The sequence below is a fragment of the Pongo pygmaeus genome, chromosome 15, assembly GCF_028885625.2.
Source record: "Pongo pygmaeus isolate AG05252 chromosome 15, NHGRI_mPonPyg2-v2.0_pri, whole genome shotgun sequence".
Lineage (NCBI taxonomy): Eukaryota > Metazoa > Chordata > Mammalia > Primates > Hominidae > Pongo > Pongo pygmaeus.
This window is the reverse complement of record NC_072388.2, coordinates 59,727,308-59,741,264: the sequence shown is the minus strand read 5'-3', so window position 1 is coordinate 59,741,264 and position 13,957 is coordinate 59,727,308. Positions and strand designations below refer to the sequence as shown.

The window sequence follows — 13,957 nt, the reverse complement described above, 5'->3', positions numbered from 1 at the left end:
CCTGTCTGAATACACATACTAAGCAGAAGATGGACTGAGTAAGAAGCCAGGAGAGCAACTGTCAGCAGCAAGAAGCTAAAACATAAAAGAACACCTGCTCAAATCCTCCCAAAAGTTTGTCTTTTGTATGGTGTCTCATTACAAAAACAAATTTCTTAACAGTCAAATATTCACAGGAACTATCTCTGAGTAGTAGAATTATGTTCGTTAAGGAAATTAAGAAGATACTTTTCTACTTTTTTGTATTTACCAATTTTATTTAAATGAAAATATACTGATTTTAAAATCAAAAAAGAAATAAAAACAAAACTTTTTTAAAAATACAAGCAAACTTCCTCATTTTGCAGTCTTGTCTGCTGACTGCTGAATCAGCCATTAAATAATCTTGTAATATTTCCTTTTTATGACTGGTTTTCTTCTTATTTTAAGTCTAAACAGAAGTTTTACTTATGCAATCTCATTGTCTTCTCTTTTTCCCTTCCTCCCTCTACTTCCAGTGATGTGGGCCTCCTTATCATACCTTCATCTTATTAAGGTGTATTTAAGATTTATTTAGACTGTATTTTCTAGCATCTATTAAACGCACACACTCTCCAAATCAAACTAAACTAAAATAATGTAGTTAATACACCTCTAATGATGCAATTTGAAAAATGTGCAAACAATGTAATGATTGAGGTCCTCTCACCAACAGTGTGAAAGAAAAAACTTAGATAATTTCCTATTCATTTTTAGGAAGACACCGGCAGGACAAGCTTCTATACAGCTACCCCCAATGAACTGCCCCAGTCATTGAAGAAATTTTCTCTCTGTGGTCCAGTTAATACTTGTCAATAAATAAAATTGAGAGGTAAAAGTACAAATGTCATTAAAATGACATCAGGAACTTCACAAAATAACAGTTTAGCATCACCAAAAATGATGGTTGCTATGACTGGGTGAGCACACATTCAGCAGTATATATCTGCATGTAAGACCCTGGTGCATGAATTAGGATTTTTCAAGGAGAATCAAAAAACAAGTCCTGACTATGTCTTGCTTAAGGTGTCACATATAGTTTTTAATTTTAAAAATAATGAAAGTTTGTGAGTACATTCCATAATAAAAGCGAGTTGGGTTACTTAAAAGTTGCTTTGCTTATCAAAAAATTCGGAATAAAAGCAGGAAATAAACCTAAAAGAGACTCCCTAGGCATTTTAAATTTCCTAGTAAATAGATCTGCTTCTACTGACAAACAAAGCCAACTTGTTCCTTCATTCTATTAGCCATGTGGTGCTAGATGCTAAGAATAAGGTCCAGTTATAAAGGATTTTTCTATTTTTAAAATTTTTTAGACAGGATCTCACTCTGTCACCCAGGCTAGAGTGCAGTGGCCCAATCATAGCTCACTGCAGCCTCAACCTCTCAGGCTCAAGCAATCCTCCCAAGTAGCTAGGACTACAGGCACACTCCACCATACCAGGCTAATTTTTGTATTTTTGGCAGAGATGGGGTTTCACCATCTTGCCCAGGTTGGTCTCAAACTCGTGGGTTCCAGTGATCTGCCTGCCTTGACCTCCAGTTATAAAGGATTTCAGTTTAGTGGGAATATTAATTTCCAAACATATCATTGTAACAATTATAATAACAGAATGAATATACAAAGTACTACGAAAGCACAGAATATCCAGGATTGTCTTCTATTTTGGGCAAACTGGCCTACAAGCCAAGTCCTGAAACATAAAAAAGAACAGGCACAAAACACATGCCTGGCCTCAGAAAGTGAAATAAGACTACTTAACAATACAAAGAGACAGCGAGGAATGAAAAGATTATGTGTTGCATTTGCACTCACAAAATTGCTGTTTGGAAGTTAATCTGCATGGCTTTGATTCACTTTGGCCAAGGAGATACAATGAATATGCCACTCTTAAGTGCCATATTTCATTATAAATGAAATGTGGATCAAGTTCCCATTTTTAAAAACTAGTCACACTTCTGTGTATTTAAGAAGCTACGTAGTAGCCCTCCAAGGTACAGACTACCAACAAGAATAACAAGAAAAATGCTAAAACCCCAGAAATAACTAACTAGAAATTGTATAATAGCAGCTTCTGGAATCTATCTCTCTACTTCTCCGTATATTATCAAAATGGAAAAAAAAATGTGATGGTAAAATACGAAGACTCACCTAAATCCAAAGACACCGGTATTAGCCATAACATAAGCTAAGCCAAGGATGCCACTTCCCATGATGGCATTCATCAAATTAAACACTGATAAACCAAATGAAACTCCTGGGGATCGCTGTCTGTGAAGTTCCTGTAAGCACACAAATTTAGTAGTGTTAATGTTTGGATGGTGAAGTTAAAATTTCGTGAAGAAATTCCATAAATGAAAGATTATGGAAAAAAGCTGCAAACCACCAGGCTTTGTATGACACACTCGTTGCTCAACCAACACTAATTTCCTTTCCTTTCCTTCCCACCTCCCACTACTGCAGCTCCAGGAATCTAGTGTTTCTTAGGAAAATGATTTCCACCAGTACACAAGACAGGTAGGGTTCAGAAAGCGCCATGACTAACCTTGTGACTGCAAGAGATGAAGATAGGATAGGAATGGGGTGGGGAGAGAGACGAGGGATAAGGCCTCAGCTCATGTGATTACTAAAGAATTGCTGAGTCAACCTGGGACTGCTGTGAGCAGTTGTTCCTCCTCAATTACTAGGACTCCACAACTAATCTCTACTTATATATCTAATGAATTAGTTCTACCAAACTGGAAGGATGGTGAGGAATACCTTGCAATGACAATATTATAAATAGAAGCAATTCACGTTGTTCTGGCAGTATCCCTGAAAACATCCCCCTCCCCACAAACAGCACTGGGAACAAAGTCCTGGGAACAGCGTCTAGGACTCGAGTTAAAAAGCGGAGTGCCCACTGCACAGGCTTTAGGGTCAGGAACGTGCTATGCACTTACTACCAAGCCACTTCCATTCTACCGCTAAGAATTTCTGTATTAAAATGTTTATTACTCTCCCTCCCCCCATGACTAAGTTGGAAGAGGAAAATCCTGTGACTCTTGCAAAGACCTCACGAGACTGGTGGAGAAAATAAGGTGACAAAAATACTAACTAACAGCAGTGAATACATAATCCTAGGGCCGCTCATCCCATCATGTTCGCAGCTTCCACTCAACGCTGCATCTCTTCCACCCGACGCTTTTCATCTTTTCTTTCTAGAGTATGCTAGGCTGCTATCACGTTCATAACTGCGCCAATCTCATCTGAATCTCGGCGGCTGCCTTCAGACCCCATCCCCCAGGGTTCAGGCTCCAGCATCTCCCCTGTCCCGGTGCAGTCCTCCTTTTCTGGGTCTTACTTGGCAGGCACTTGAGGGAAGCCGGAGGGCGTCAGCGCGGGGAAGCGAACACAGCCCACTTACGTTGCTTAGCAACGGACTCAACTCTTCGGCCTCCGCTTCTTCAGGCTGCTGGACAGAGACATACCAGCCCCGTTCAGCGTTGAAGCTCCTCCAGGACGCCTCCATGCTGCTCTCCAGCCGACTACCAGGTCCATCTGCGAGCCTCTACCCCTGCCCTGTGCTCCAGTCGTCTGTCGCACCAGAGGCGGAGCTTTGAGCCCGGCCCTTCCGGCTTTCCGTACTTCACCAGGGCCTGGAAGGAGAGGAGCGAGTCGACGTGATCTGATGGCGCTCGCCCTCTCCGCGGCGAACAGTGATGATGTCATAGAAGACCCGCCCATCCACCCGCGACCCACATCCGATCGGTACCGCAGCGGGAGGTGAGGGGTCGGCTCGTGGATCCAGCTGCAGAGCGACGTGGGGAATTGGAATGGTGCTTTGGTGAGGTGGCGGCCGCGTTAGGGGCTAATGGTCCAGGGGAGGTACCAGCCCGCCCAGGGCTGCTCTCTGCCTTGTGCTGCATGGGCACAGAAACATCGCGAGGTCACCCACCCGCCTAGGTGCTGAGCTTAGTTTCGAGTTACTGGATAGTAAGGAATGTTTCAAAAGCCTTTCGCCACATTTTACTGGTGGGAAAACCGAGACTCAGTAATTTATCCAGGGTCACCCAGCTGGTCAGCTGCTAGACCCAATTTGATCTCTGACGGTGAAGTTAGACTTCGTTGCTTTACAGGATTCTGGGACAGGGCCCTTTCCCCTTAGAAGTAAATTCTTTGGTATTTTAGAAGACAGTGAATAACTGTTACTATGCATATAACAATCAGCAAAGCTCTCGTCCTCAAAATACAGAAGCCTCTAGTTAAAGGCAGGACATGTGGCAGTAAAGCATCGAAAACAACAGAGCAATATATTAAGAACACAAGCACCGAAGTCAGTCAAAACTAGGTTTTAAACCATGCTTAGCCACTTATCAGCTGGGAGACTTTGGGTGGGTTACCTTACGTCTGAGCTTTAGTTTACTTATTTACAAAATGAGGGTGCAATACTGCACACCTCCCAAGATTCATAATGTACATAAAGCATTTAGCGCAGTATCTGACACAATAAGCACCCATAAGACTATCCTAATAAATATCATCACTAGTAATGGTCATGTATAATGACTATTTCATTTACAGATGACCATTTAACTCATACTTCAGCCTTCCAATCCCAAATGTATTATCTAGAAAATTGTGGATGAAGAGGATCACTGAGTATGGCTAATGGATCACTAAGCCCTCTGAACTGGGAGCAGGTGGGTTGAAGGTGTAAATTTAATATATACCACTATTATCTACCACTAATATGACTTCCTGAAAAAGTCATCCTAGTCTGGAAAAGATAGTGTACTTCCCACACATCACTAAACGTTTTATTTGTCAGCATTTAGCAGGTTATTTGAGGTAGTAGAATTTAGATTTTTATTCTCAAAAGCTGTCGTGTGTGATTTTTTTTTTTTTTAAGGATCTTATGGAGGCCATTTGGATTCTCAAGAAGACTTCTGAAACTGGAAAGCCATAGCATATCTGAATCAAAATCTTTGATTCCACTAGCTTGGACATCCCTGACACAGATGCTTTTGGAAGCACCTGGTATTTTCTTATTGGGTCAAAGAAAAAGATTCTCAACCATGCCAGAACTAGAAACACATAAGAGAGACTCTGAATTGTTTTCACCACCTTCTGATGTCCGAGGCATGACGAAACTTGATAGAACAGCTTTTAAAAAGACAGTCAACATTCCAGTGCTTAAAGTGAGGAAAGAAATAGTCAATAAATTGATGCGATCCCTAAAAAGGGCAGCATTGCAGCGCCCAGGCATAAGACGTGTGATTGAAGATCCGGAAGATAAAGAAAGTAGACTAATCATGTTGGATCCCTATAAAATATTTACTCATGATTCCTTTGAGAAAGCAGAACTCAGTGTTTTAGAGCAGCTTAATGTCAGTCCACAGATCTCTACATACAATTTGGAACTAACATATGAAAACTTTAAGTCAGAAGAAATCTTGAGAGCTGTGCTTCCTGAAGGTCAAGAGGTAACTTCAGGGTTTAGCAGGGTTGGACATATTGCACACCTAAACCTTCGAGATCATCAGCTGCCTTTCAAACATTTAATTGGTACGTGTGTCATAGTAATATTAATGTATTTGAAGGGAATTTGCAAATTGTTAATTTTAGCTTTAAAAATTATTATTTTTTAACGCCAAGTTACAGAGGCAGAACATTTTATCATGTTAACTTTAAGCTAGATCTTGAGCTACATACCCTCTTTTGAGGGCCATTTTGGAATATCTTCTTTAGAGTCATGGCAAGTTCCAAATACTGGTCCAGGCTTTTGTGTACACCAATACATCAGTGTAGATTAAACTTGAATCACATGCTTTGGCAGCTACATTGAGGAGAGATCTTTTTGGTACACAAGACTTGTTAGGCCTTCAGGTCTATGTTAAATACTAGGTTTCATAAATTTGGGTACTTTATAGTCAAAAGTGCAAGATGTTTACTTATGCTTTCATTGATTCAACCAATTGAGCCTCTTCTATATGTCAAGCACCATACTGTCCTGTTACGCATTTCTTTTGTTTTTATTGATGAAGGGAGTAATAATGGATAGTGGTAACATAAATACTTAAGCAGATCCTTGTAATTGTGACTGGGTACAAATGTCAAGTCTAGGCTTTCCTATGAGTCACTGCCTACCCTAATTCAAACATTCCTCTGGCATTCCTATTTTATAAACTTTCTTTCACAGAGGCACTCATACATTAAAAGTGAAACATTTTCATACAGTAGTAATTTTAAAGCTTTTACTGTAGACCTTCAGAATAGTTTTTAAAAATTTATAAATTTCATTCCTCATTTCAAACTAAATTCTGTACCTCAAAAGTTGAGTTCAGATACATGAAGCAGAAAGGGTAAGAACAATGAGTAATTTGTTTATTGATACTATATTAAAAAACAAGTATCTGATTATCAGAAATGGGACAAATGCTGGTTGTATTTCAGGATACTGTATAATTGGGTACTGTGTGCTGATTTACAAATCAAGTTATGCAGTGAGATAGCATATAGATTTTTATAACTTTTTTAAAGTGCTAACTAAAAAAATAGATTCATCAAAAGGCCATGAGTATGCCAGTTCTGTAGCTTTTTTGCTCTGAAGTAAATGAACATTTAATTTAGATAGGACTCTAAATAATCTATGTTTCTTTTTTTTTGGAAACATTGTTTTGCCGGCATATATTTCTAAAGTGGTGGCATTTGTTCCAAAGCCACAGTAAAACAGACATTTGGCTTGAGGCCAGTGGAACCGGCAGATGTTTTACTGTTTTCTGAGGCCATTTGTTGCCAGGGTCCTTTACATCTCTTTCCATTCTTTCCCAATTCCTTGTGATCTACCTTTTTGGTTCCTTGTTTATTGGTTCATTTGAAAAGATTTAGTAAAACATGGAAAAAACATTAGGTAGACCCAAAATCCTCAAAATATTTTCTTTAAAAATGTACCCAACATTTTGTGTGTACATATTAGCAACTGTCAGACGTTAACTTTAGTCATCTGTTGAATTTTTTAAATTGCATGCCACATTACACACAGTAGGTGCAGTCTTTATCAACCAAAAGAAATACAACTCATTTCTGTTTCATATTAACAATGTTAGCTTTTATTTTGCAACCAATAGGCAGTATTATGGATTTTCATTTTTTCTTTTAGGCCAGGTTATGATTGACAAAAATCCAGGAATCACCTCAGCAGTAAACAAAATAAATAATATTGACAATATGTACCGAAATTTCCAAATGGAAGTGCTGTCTGGAGAGCAGAACATGATGACAAAGGTATATTTTATTATCTCCAAGTAAGGTGTATATCAATATTACGTTTAGAATCAGAATAGATGACAAAGATTTAAAATACTTGTAACATCCAGTGTTGGTGAGTATGTGAGAATGTGATCACTTATGTATGCTATTGATGGAATAACATTGATAAAGCCTTTTCAGAAGAATTGGTTAAATTCTCATATAGTGATACAATGGAATATTTCCATCATTAAAGTTTTTTTAGCTCCATATTTGTTAAAATAAGTTGTCCGTCGATAGGTTGACAATGGACAATTGCCAGAAAGCAATATAAGTGACAAAAAGCAAGTTATAGAACAGTATGTATAAAATATTTCTTGAGATATATTTAAACCTTCTAGGTTATACCCAGAAAGACTTTTAGTTGGCAGAAATTTGCAGGAACATTTCCACCTCTGTTACCTTAATAATTTGGCCGGAAGCATTTGATATGGTTGGGAGAAGGAAAAAAAAAATACATACCAATTGGGAATTAAGGTCCTGGAAAGCAGAAGATGGAAGATGTATCTATCTATGAGATTTATAGAACTTACAAACTTTCTGGCCTTTGATTCTTCATGCATAAATTATTGAGTTTAAGATGATGGCTGAGGTCATACTTCATGACTGTAACTTAAGTTTTATTTTCTGTTTTTTAACGTGTCTACTACAATAGACGCAAAAGAAATGTTAAAAAGTCTTTTGTTCAAGAATTAGCTTCACTGTATATATTTAGTTTACCCATGAAAACTCAAATTTGGGAAAGAGAATGTGGGAATGATTCATTCTATACACTGGCTCTAATTTATAGACATCAAATTTGCAAAGTTCAAGTAGCTGGCTAAAAACATAGTAAAATACCTCAAAATTCAGTGACACATCTACCATGGCTCCCTTTTACAAACACAAAACTAAATAAGGAGGGAAGCTTGTTTGCTGCATAGAATTACTGTCTGCTGCATAGAAGTACTGTCTGCAACTTGGCTACCCACCATGAAGATATGGGTGGTGTGTTGTTTCAAAATTGTAGGTCTTGCCTTGTCTATCTGGTGACATAAGAGTATAATTAAGCCAGTTAATTGGCCTGTCTGAAAAATTCCTCATGTGATATGGTAACTACTTTATGGCCATGGCCCCTATAGGATTGAGATGGAGAGCCACTTGGCTTTAAAGAGGTGACTTTTTCTCACGAATAAGTCTAATGCAGTATATTAATTGGCCTTGGGAATAGCATAAACACCAGGAGTCTAATTAAAATGCCTTTAAATGCACTGTTGTTTGGCTCTTACAGTAGTAAATTTAAATGTGTATGTGTTTGCCTGTGTATATACACAGCCTATCCAATATCAATGGTTAGGATTTAGGACCAAGGAAATTAACCAAAAAGCATAACACCTTTTTTCAGGTTCGAGAAAACAACTACACCTATGAATTTGATTTTTCAAAAGTCTATTGGAATCCTCGTCTGTCTACGGAACACAGCCGTATCACAGAACTTCTCAAACCTGGGGATGTCCTATTTGATGTTTTTGCTGGGGTTGGGCCCTTTGCCATTCCAGTAGCAAAGAAAAACTGCACTGTATTTGCCAATGATCTCAATCCTGAATCTCATAAATGGCTGTTGTACAACTGTAAATTAAATAAAGTGGACCAAAAGGTGAAAGTCTTCAACTTGGATGGGAAAGACTTCCTCCAAGGACCAGTCAAAGAAGAGTTAATGCAGCTGCTGGGTCTGTCAAAAGAAAGAAAACCCTCTGTGCACGTTGTCATGAACTTGCCAGCAAAAGCTATAGAGTTTCTTAGTGCTTTCAAATGGCTTTTAGATGGGCAGCCATGCAGCAGTGAGTTCCTTCCCATAGTGCATTGTTACAGCTTTTCCAAAGATGCTAACCCTGCTGAGGATGTTCGGCAAAGGGCTGGAGCTATGTTAGGCATTTCTCTGGAGGCATGCAGTTCAGTTCACCTGGTAAGAAATGTGGCCCCAAACAAGGAAATGCTGTGCATCACCTTTCAGATTCCTGCCGCTGTACTCTACAAGAACCAGACCAGAAATCCAGGTGAGCAGTTTCTGGCAAATTAAATGTAAACCTTGCCGTTCAATTGTAACTAGTTCCTCCCAGTTTTACAAATTTTCATGCAGTATTAGTTCAGTCTAATAGAAAGCTACTCTGTTAGTTCAGTCTAATAGAAGGCTATTTCATTAAAATAGTAAATCTGCAAGAATGTTATTTCATGTTTAAGTTGACCAGATTAAAAATGCTTATATTATTTGTTTTTTTAAGAGTATTTTCAACTGTTAATATCTTACCTAAAATAGGTTTTCTGGATTTGTTACAGAGAATCATGAAGATCCGCCTCTTAAAAGGCAGAGGACAGCTGAAGCCTTTTCAGACGAAAAAACACAAATTGCTTCAAACACTTAATTGGAAATGTTTTCTCCATCTCCCTACCAGACTTACATGTAGTGAAATATAATTTGTATTATTTAATAAAATTTTAGGGTTCGGTTTTTACTATTGAACCCTTGTACTTTGCCTTATTTTACAAATTGAGGATTACCAATTAAACTTTAACTGAACTAAGGCTACCAAATACATTCCCTGTTATCTAAATTATAACATACAATTATTTTATAACTTAAATTATATCTAATTTTTATTAGATAAATATGAATAAATATTTTCTCTCAGGGAAAATAATTTTTGAAAGTAGGGTGATTGAGTACTAACTAGGAAGGTATTAACACCACTTTGTAGTTGTCCTTTACATAACTACTCCTTTACTGCCAATTAACTGTCACCGTAAAAGCAATAAAAAATGAAATTATTTAGAACGGGGCAGGCAAACTACATCCTGCAGGCCAAATCTGTCCCACCACCTGTTTTCATATGGCCTGTGGCCTAATAATGTTCTTACATTTTCCATTGGTTGAAAAATAATCAAAAGAACATTTTGTGACATGTGAAAATTGTATGACATCTATTATGTATCCGTTTTAAAAATTAGAATTGTATGAAATTAAGAGTTTCAGAGTTCATAAAGTTTGATTGGAACATACCATGCTCATTAGTTTACGTATCATCTGCAGCAGTTTTTTGTTTTTAATATGCAATGCTTCACGAATTTGCGTGTCATCCTTGCGCAGGGACCATTCTAATCTTCTCTGTACCATTCCAGTTTTTTAGTATATGTGCTGCTGAAGTGAGGACTGCAGCTGCTTTCTTGAACAATAGAGTTGAGTGGTTGCAACACACACTGAATGTGACTGTCATCACTTCACACTGCTGTTTGGCACATCACAAATCACTGCTGTGGTTGTAACAACAGCATTTTGAGTGCCATGTATATCACATGAACCCACATTTTATTTTTTATTACCAGAGCATATCTATTATAGCAAAACAAGAAAAGTGGACTTTGTTGTATTTTTAAAGTACAGTAGGCTGTGAATTATTTTGATGTTGAATTAGATGACAAAGCATCTATATAGCTAAGCTAAAAGAATAACCATTGACATTACCAGACAAACCACTTATCATAGTATTCCCAACTCACAGGCAAGCAACTGTTAGAAAAATTAGAAAATTTAAAATGGAAATAACAAAGCAGAATTTCTTCACAAAATGAAAATGAGGCTGCAACGAAAGTAAGTCTCTAAGTGAATCATTTGTTAGCCAAGCAAAGCCATTTATTGATGGTGTGAATTAATTATGTTTGGATGCAGCAGCTGAATATGTCCAGAGAAAATAAACTTGATTAAGATTACTGGCCTTTGGCAAGAACAGTTGCTCAAAGAGTTAAGGACATTGAAAACGACATAAATAGTCACTTAAAAAAGGAAATGATTCTGGATGGTTCTTTGACTCTATTTTTATTTTTACTTAGAGACAGGGTCTTGCTCTGTCGCCCAGGCTGGAGTGTAGAGACACAGTCACAGCTCAATGTAGCCTTGAACTCCTAGGCTTGAGATCTTCCCATCTTGGCTTCCCAAAGCATGAGGGTTACAGGCGTGAGCCCTTATATGTGGCCCTCGTGAATGGTTTAGCACTATCCCCTTGGTGGTGTCCTCACGATAATGAGTTATGAGATCTGGTTGTTTAAAAGTATGTGGCACTCGCCCCCCACACTCTCTTGCTCCTGCCTTCGCCATGTGAAGTGCCTGCTCGTATTTTGCCTTCTGCCATGAGTAAAAGCTTCCTGAGGCCTCCCCAGAAGCAGATGCCAGTGCTATGCTTCCTATAGCCTGCAGAACTGTGAGCCAATTACACCTCTTTTCTTATAAATTACCCAGTATCAGGTATTTCTTTATAGCAATGCAAGAATGGCCTAAAACACAAGGCAAAACAACTTTAATATGGTACAGTCATTTTGACAATCGATATTTGAATCACAATATTTGATGACAATATCCTTACACATTTGTCATACTATCAAAAGTTAAAACAAGAAACAAGATTTCCATTCCCACAAATTTTAGTGAGTATATTTTCTGAGTTCAGCATTTTTAGGGACCTGGGTGCAAGTGCAAAGGAAATTTCCCTGTTTCAAAATCTATTTAACTGCAATTGAGGCAATTCAACCTAATTTTCCATAAGAAGTGATTAAAATAATGACATGCTAAAAGGCAAATTACAAGGGAAGAAATCTAAAAGAATTTTACAAATGCTTTCCAAGTGATGAATATGCTCAGTTAATTTCATATGCTCCTGGATTGATAGCAGTATTTGGCAATACCTATCTGTATGAGAAGACATTTTAAAAGATGAAATGTGTGAAATCTTATTACCATTAGTATTAATGGTTAATGATGGTTAATGATAACCATTAATAGGCAATCATTTATAACTGATTTTGATCACAGGGAACACTTAGAACCCTGATCAGAGGCAATGTTATTCTCACCAAAAAAGGCATTACAAAAAATTGGACTACATTTTGAATTTTGTCAATTAAAAAAGCGTGGGAGCAGTGTGAAGGAGAAGAGGCAAGAACGACCCCCGGACCAACCAAAGCCCACGCGCTGCTTCGTCCCACATCCCGCCACCGCTGCTGCCACCATGCCCAAGAGAAAGACTGAAGGGGATGCTAAAGGAGATAAAGCCAAGATGAAGGATGAACCACAGAGAAGATCTGCGAGGTTGTCTGCTACACCTGCTCCTCCAAAGCCAGAGTCCAAGCCTAAAAAGGCCCCTGCAAAGAAGGGAGAGAAGGTACCCAAAGGGAAAAAGGGAAAAGCTGATGCTGGCAAGGAGGGGGAAGGTGCTGGAGATCCCAAGTGAAGTGTGTGCATTTTTGATAACTGTGTACTTCTGGTGACTGTACAGTTTGAAATATTCTTTATCAAGTTTTATAAAAATGCAGAATTTTGTTTTACTTTTTTTAAGCTATGTTGTTAGCACACAGAACACTTCATTGTTGTTTTTGGGGGAAGGAGTACATGTCACTAATAGAATATCTCTGAAGCTGGATTGATGTGGGGAAAACACCTTTCCCTTCTAGTTTTGAGAGAATTCCTCTTGGCTCCCAGGAGGAGGGATTCCCTGACTTTGACACACATGGCCACCTTGGCACAAAAGCCTTGTGGTATGGAAAAACAAATTCGTTTTTATGTCTTCTTTTCCCTTTCCATCTCTCAGCATAGACTTAATCCCCTTAAGCCCAGACATCTGTTGGGACCTGACCCCCATTCATTGGTTACCAGTGTGTCTGGCAATCTGGACTTTCCAGTGATGCCACTGAGATGGCACCTGTCAAAAGAGCAGTGGTTCCATTTCTAGATTGTGGATCTTCGGATAAATTCTGCCATTTTCATTTCACTTCCTGAAAGTCAGGGTTGGCTTGTGAAAAGTTGTTAAACAACATGCTAAATGTGAAATGTCAACCCTCACTCTAAACTTTCACTGTTCAGAGCATCAGATAAGGACTTCATTGGGTTTTATAGTGGCTGATTTTTGGTAGTCCATTGAAGAAGAGAGTTTGAAAGTTGTATACTGTTAATGACTGTCTGCCCATGTCCTGCCTGAAATACCATGATTGTTTACGGAAAATATCTTTAATAAAGCTGGATACAGTTTGAAAGAAAAAAAAAAGTGTGGCAATTTGTTTTAGCTTGTTCTGTAAGTACCTACGTAATATCCTCGATTTTGCTTGTTACTGTGCAAAGCCTAAAATATTTACTGTCTGGCCCTACAGAAAATGTTTAAGAACCCTAATCTAGATCATTAATTACAAATTCAAATGCCTTCAGAAGTCTGGCAGGTCATGTAAACAAATGAAGGCAATAAATGGTAAGCAGTATAGGGATGTAATGAACTGGAACACTCATTCCTTACTTAATTCAAATTGTTTTGAAACAACCCAAGTATTGTACATTGATGTCCTAGGTTATGAAGTATATGTACAAATGATGTTCTTATTTATACATGTAAAGTGGTAAGACTCTTGTCTCCATTTAGTTACTCTGGACAAAATATGCAATATGTAATTGTAAAGAAAACAGAATCCCTAGATGTATCTATTAACGTTTTAACTTCCCCCTTTTCTTTCAGAGTGGATAAGTGAATATGTGATTATTCATTATTTAAATCTAGGTCCACCCTAAACTTTCAGATGTGATACCTAGTAAATGAATTCCTGATGAATCTACTAGAAAATGACAGCTAGAAAGCT

At 38.1% G+C, this 13,957-nt stretch overlaps 3 protein-coding genes and 1 non-coding gene across 10 annotated transcripts in view; 2 read left to right on the top strand and 2 right to left on the bottom strand.

Moving 5' to 3' along the window:
- Positions 1–3,728, bottom strand: part of SLC38A6 (solute carrier family 38 member 6) — a 71,815-nt gene extending 68,087 nt beyond the window's left edge. Inside the window, exons 1-3 of one of the 3 annotated variants that reach the window (XM_054449238.2) lie at positions 3,426–3,728; positions 2,171–2,301; positions 2–75 (exon numbers count right to left, since the gene is read on the bottom strand). In XM_054449238.2, the coding sequence (XP_054305213.1) occupies positions 2–75; positions 2,171–2,301; positions 3,426–3,530 (310 nt within the window). In that variant the 5' untranslated portion in view covers positions 3,531–3,728. Of the gene's footprint in view, position 1; positions 76–2,170; positions 2,302–3,116 lie in introns of all 3 variants that reach the window. The other 2 variants (XM_054449239.2, XM_054449237.2) reach the window with 2 other exon arrangements.
- On the top strand, positions 3,459–13,377 carry TRMT5 (tRNA methyltransferase 5). Of its 5 annotated transcripts, none has more exons than XM_054449233.2 (6): positions 3,637–3,845; positions 4,583–4,701; positions 4,911–5,566; positions 7,161–7,285; positions 8,694–9,345; positions 9,626–13,377. In XM_054449233.2, the coding sequence occupies exons 3-6, from the start codon at positions 5,020–5,022 to the stop codon at positions 9,709–9,711; spliced, it is 1,410 nt and encodes a 469-aa protein (XP_054305208.2). In that variant the 5' UTR covers positions 3,637–3,845; positions 4,583–4,701; positions 4,911–5,019; the 3' UTR covers positions 9,712–13,377. The 5 variants fall into 5 exon arrangements, with proteins under 5 accessions (XP_054305206.2, XP_054305208.2, XP_054305207.2 ...); XM_054449234.2 differs by having other exon boundaries at positions 3,765–3,784; XM_054449231.2 differs by lacking the exon at positions 4,583–4,701 and having other exon boundaries at positions 3,459–3,784.
- LOC129013347 (U6 spliceosomal RNA) lies at positions 10,389–10,497 on the bottom strand. The gene has a single exon (XR_008493839.1). It is a non-coding gene; the product is annotated as a U6 spliceosomal RNA (small nuclear RNA).
- Positions 12,178–13,377, top strand: LOC134738153 (non-histone chromosomal protein HMG-17-like). The gene has a single exon (XM_063651664.1). It carries the CDS (start codon positions 12,178–12,180, stop codon positions 12,565–12,567), a length of 390 nt encoding a protein of 129 aa, XP_063507734.1. The 3' UTR covers positions 12,568–13,377.
- Positions 13,378–13,957: the final 580 nt, after the last annotated feature.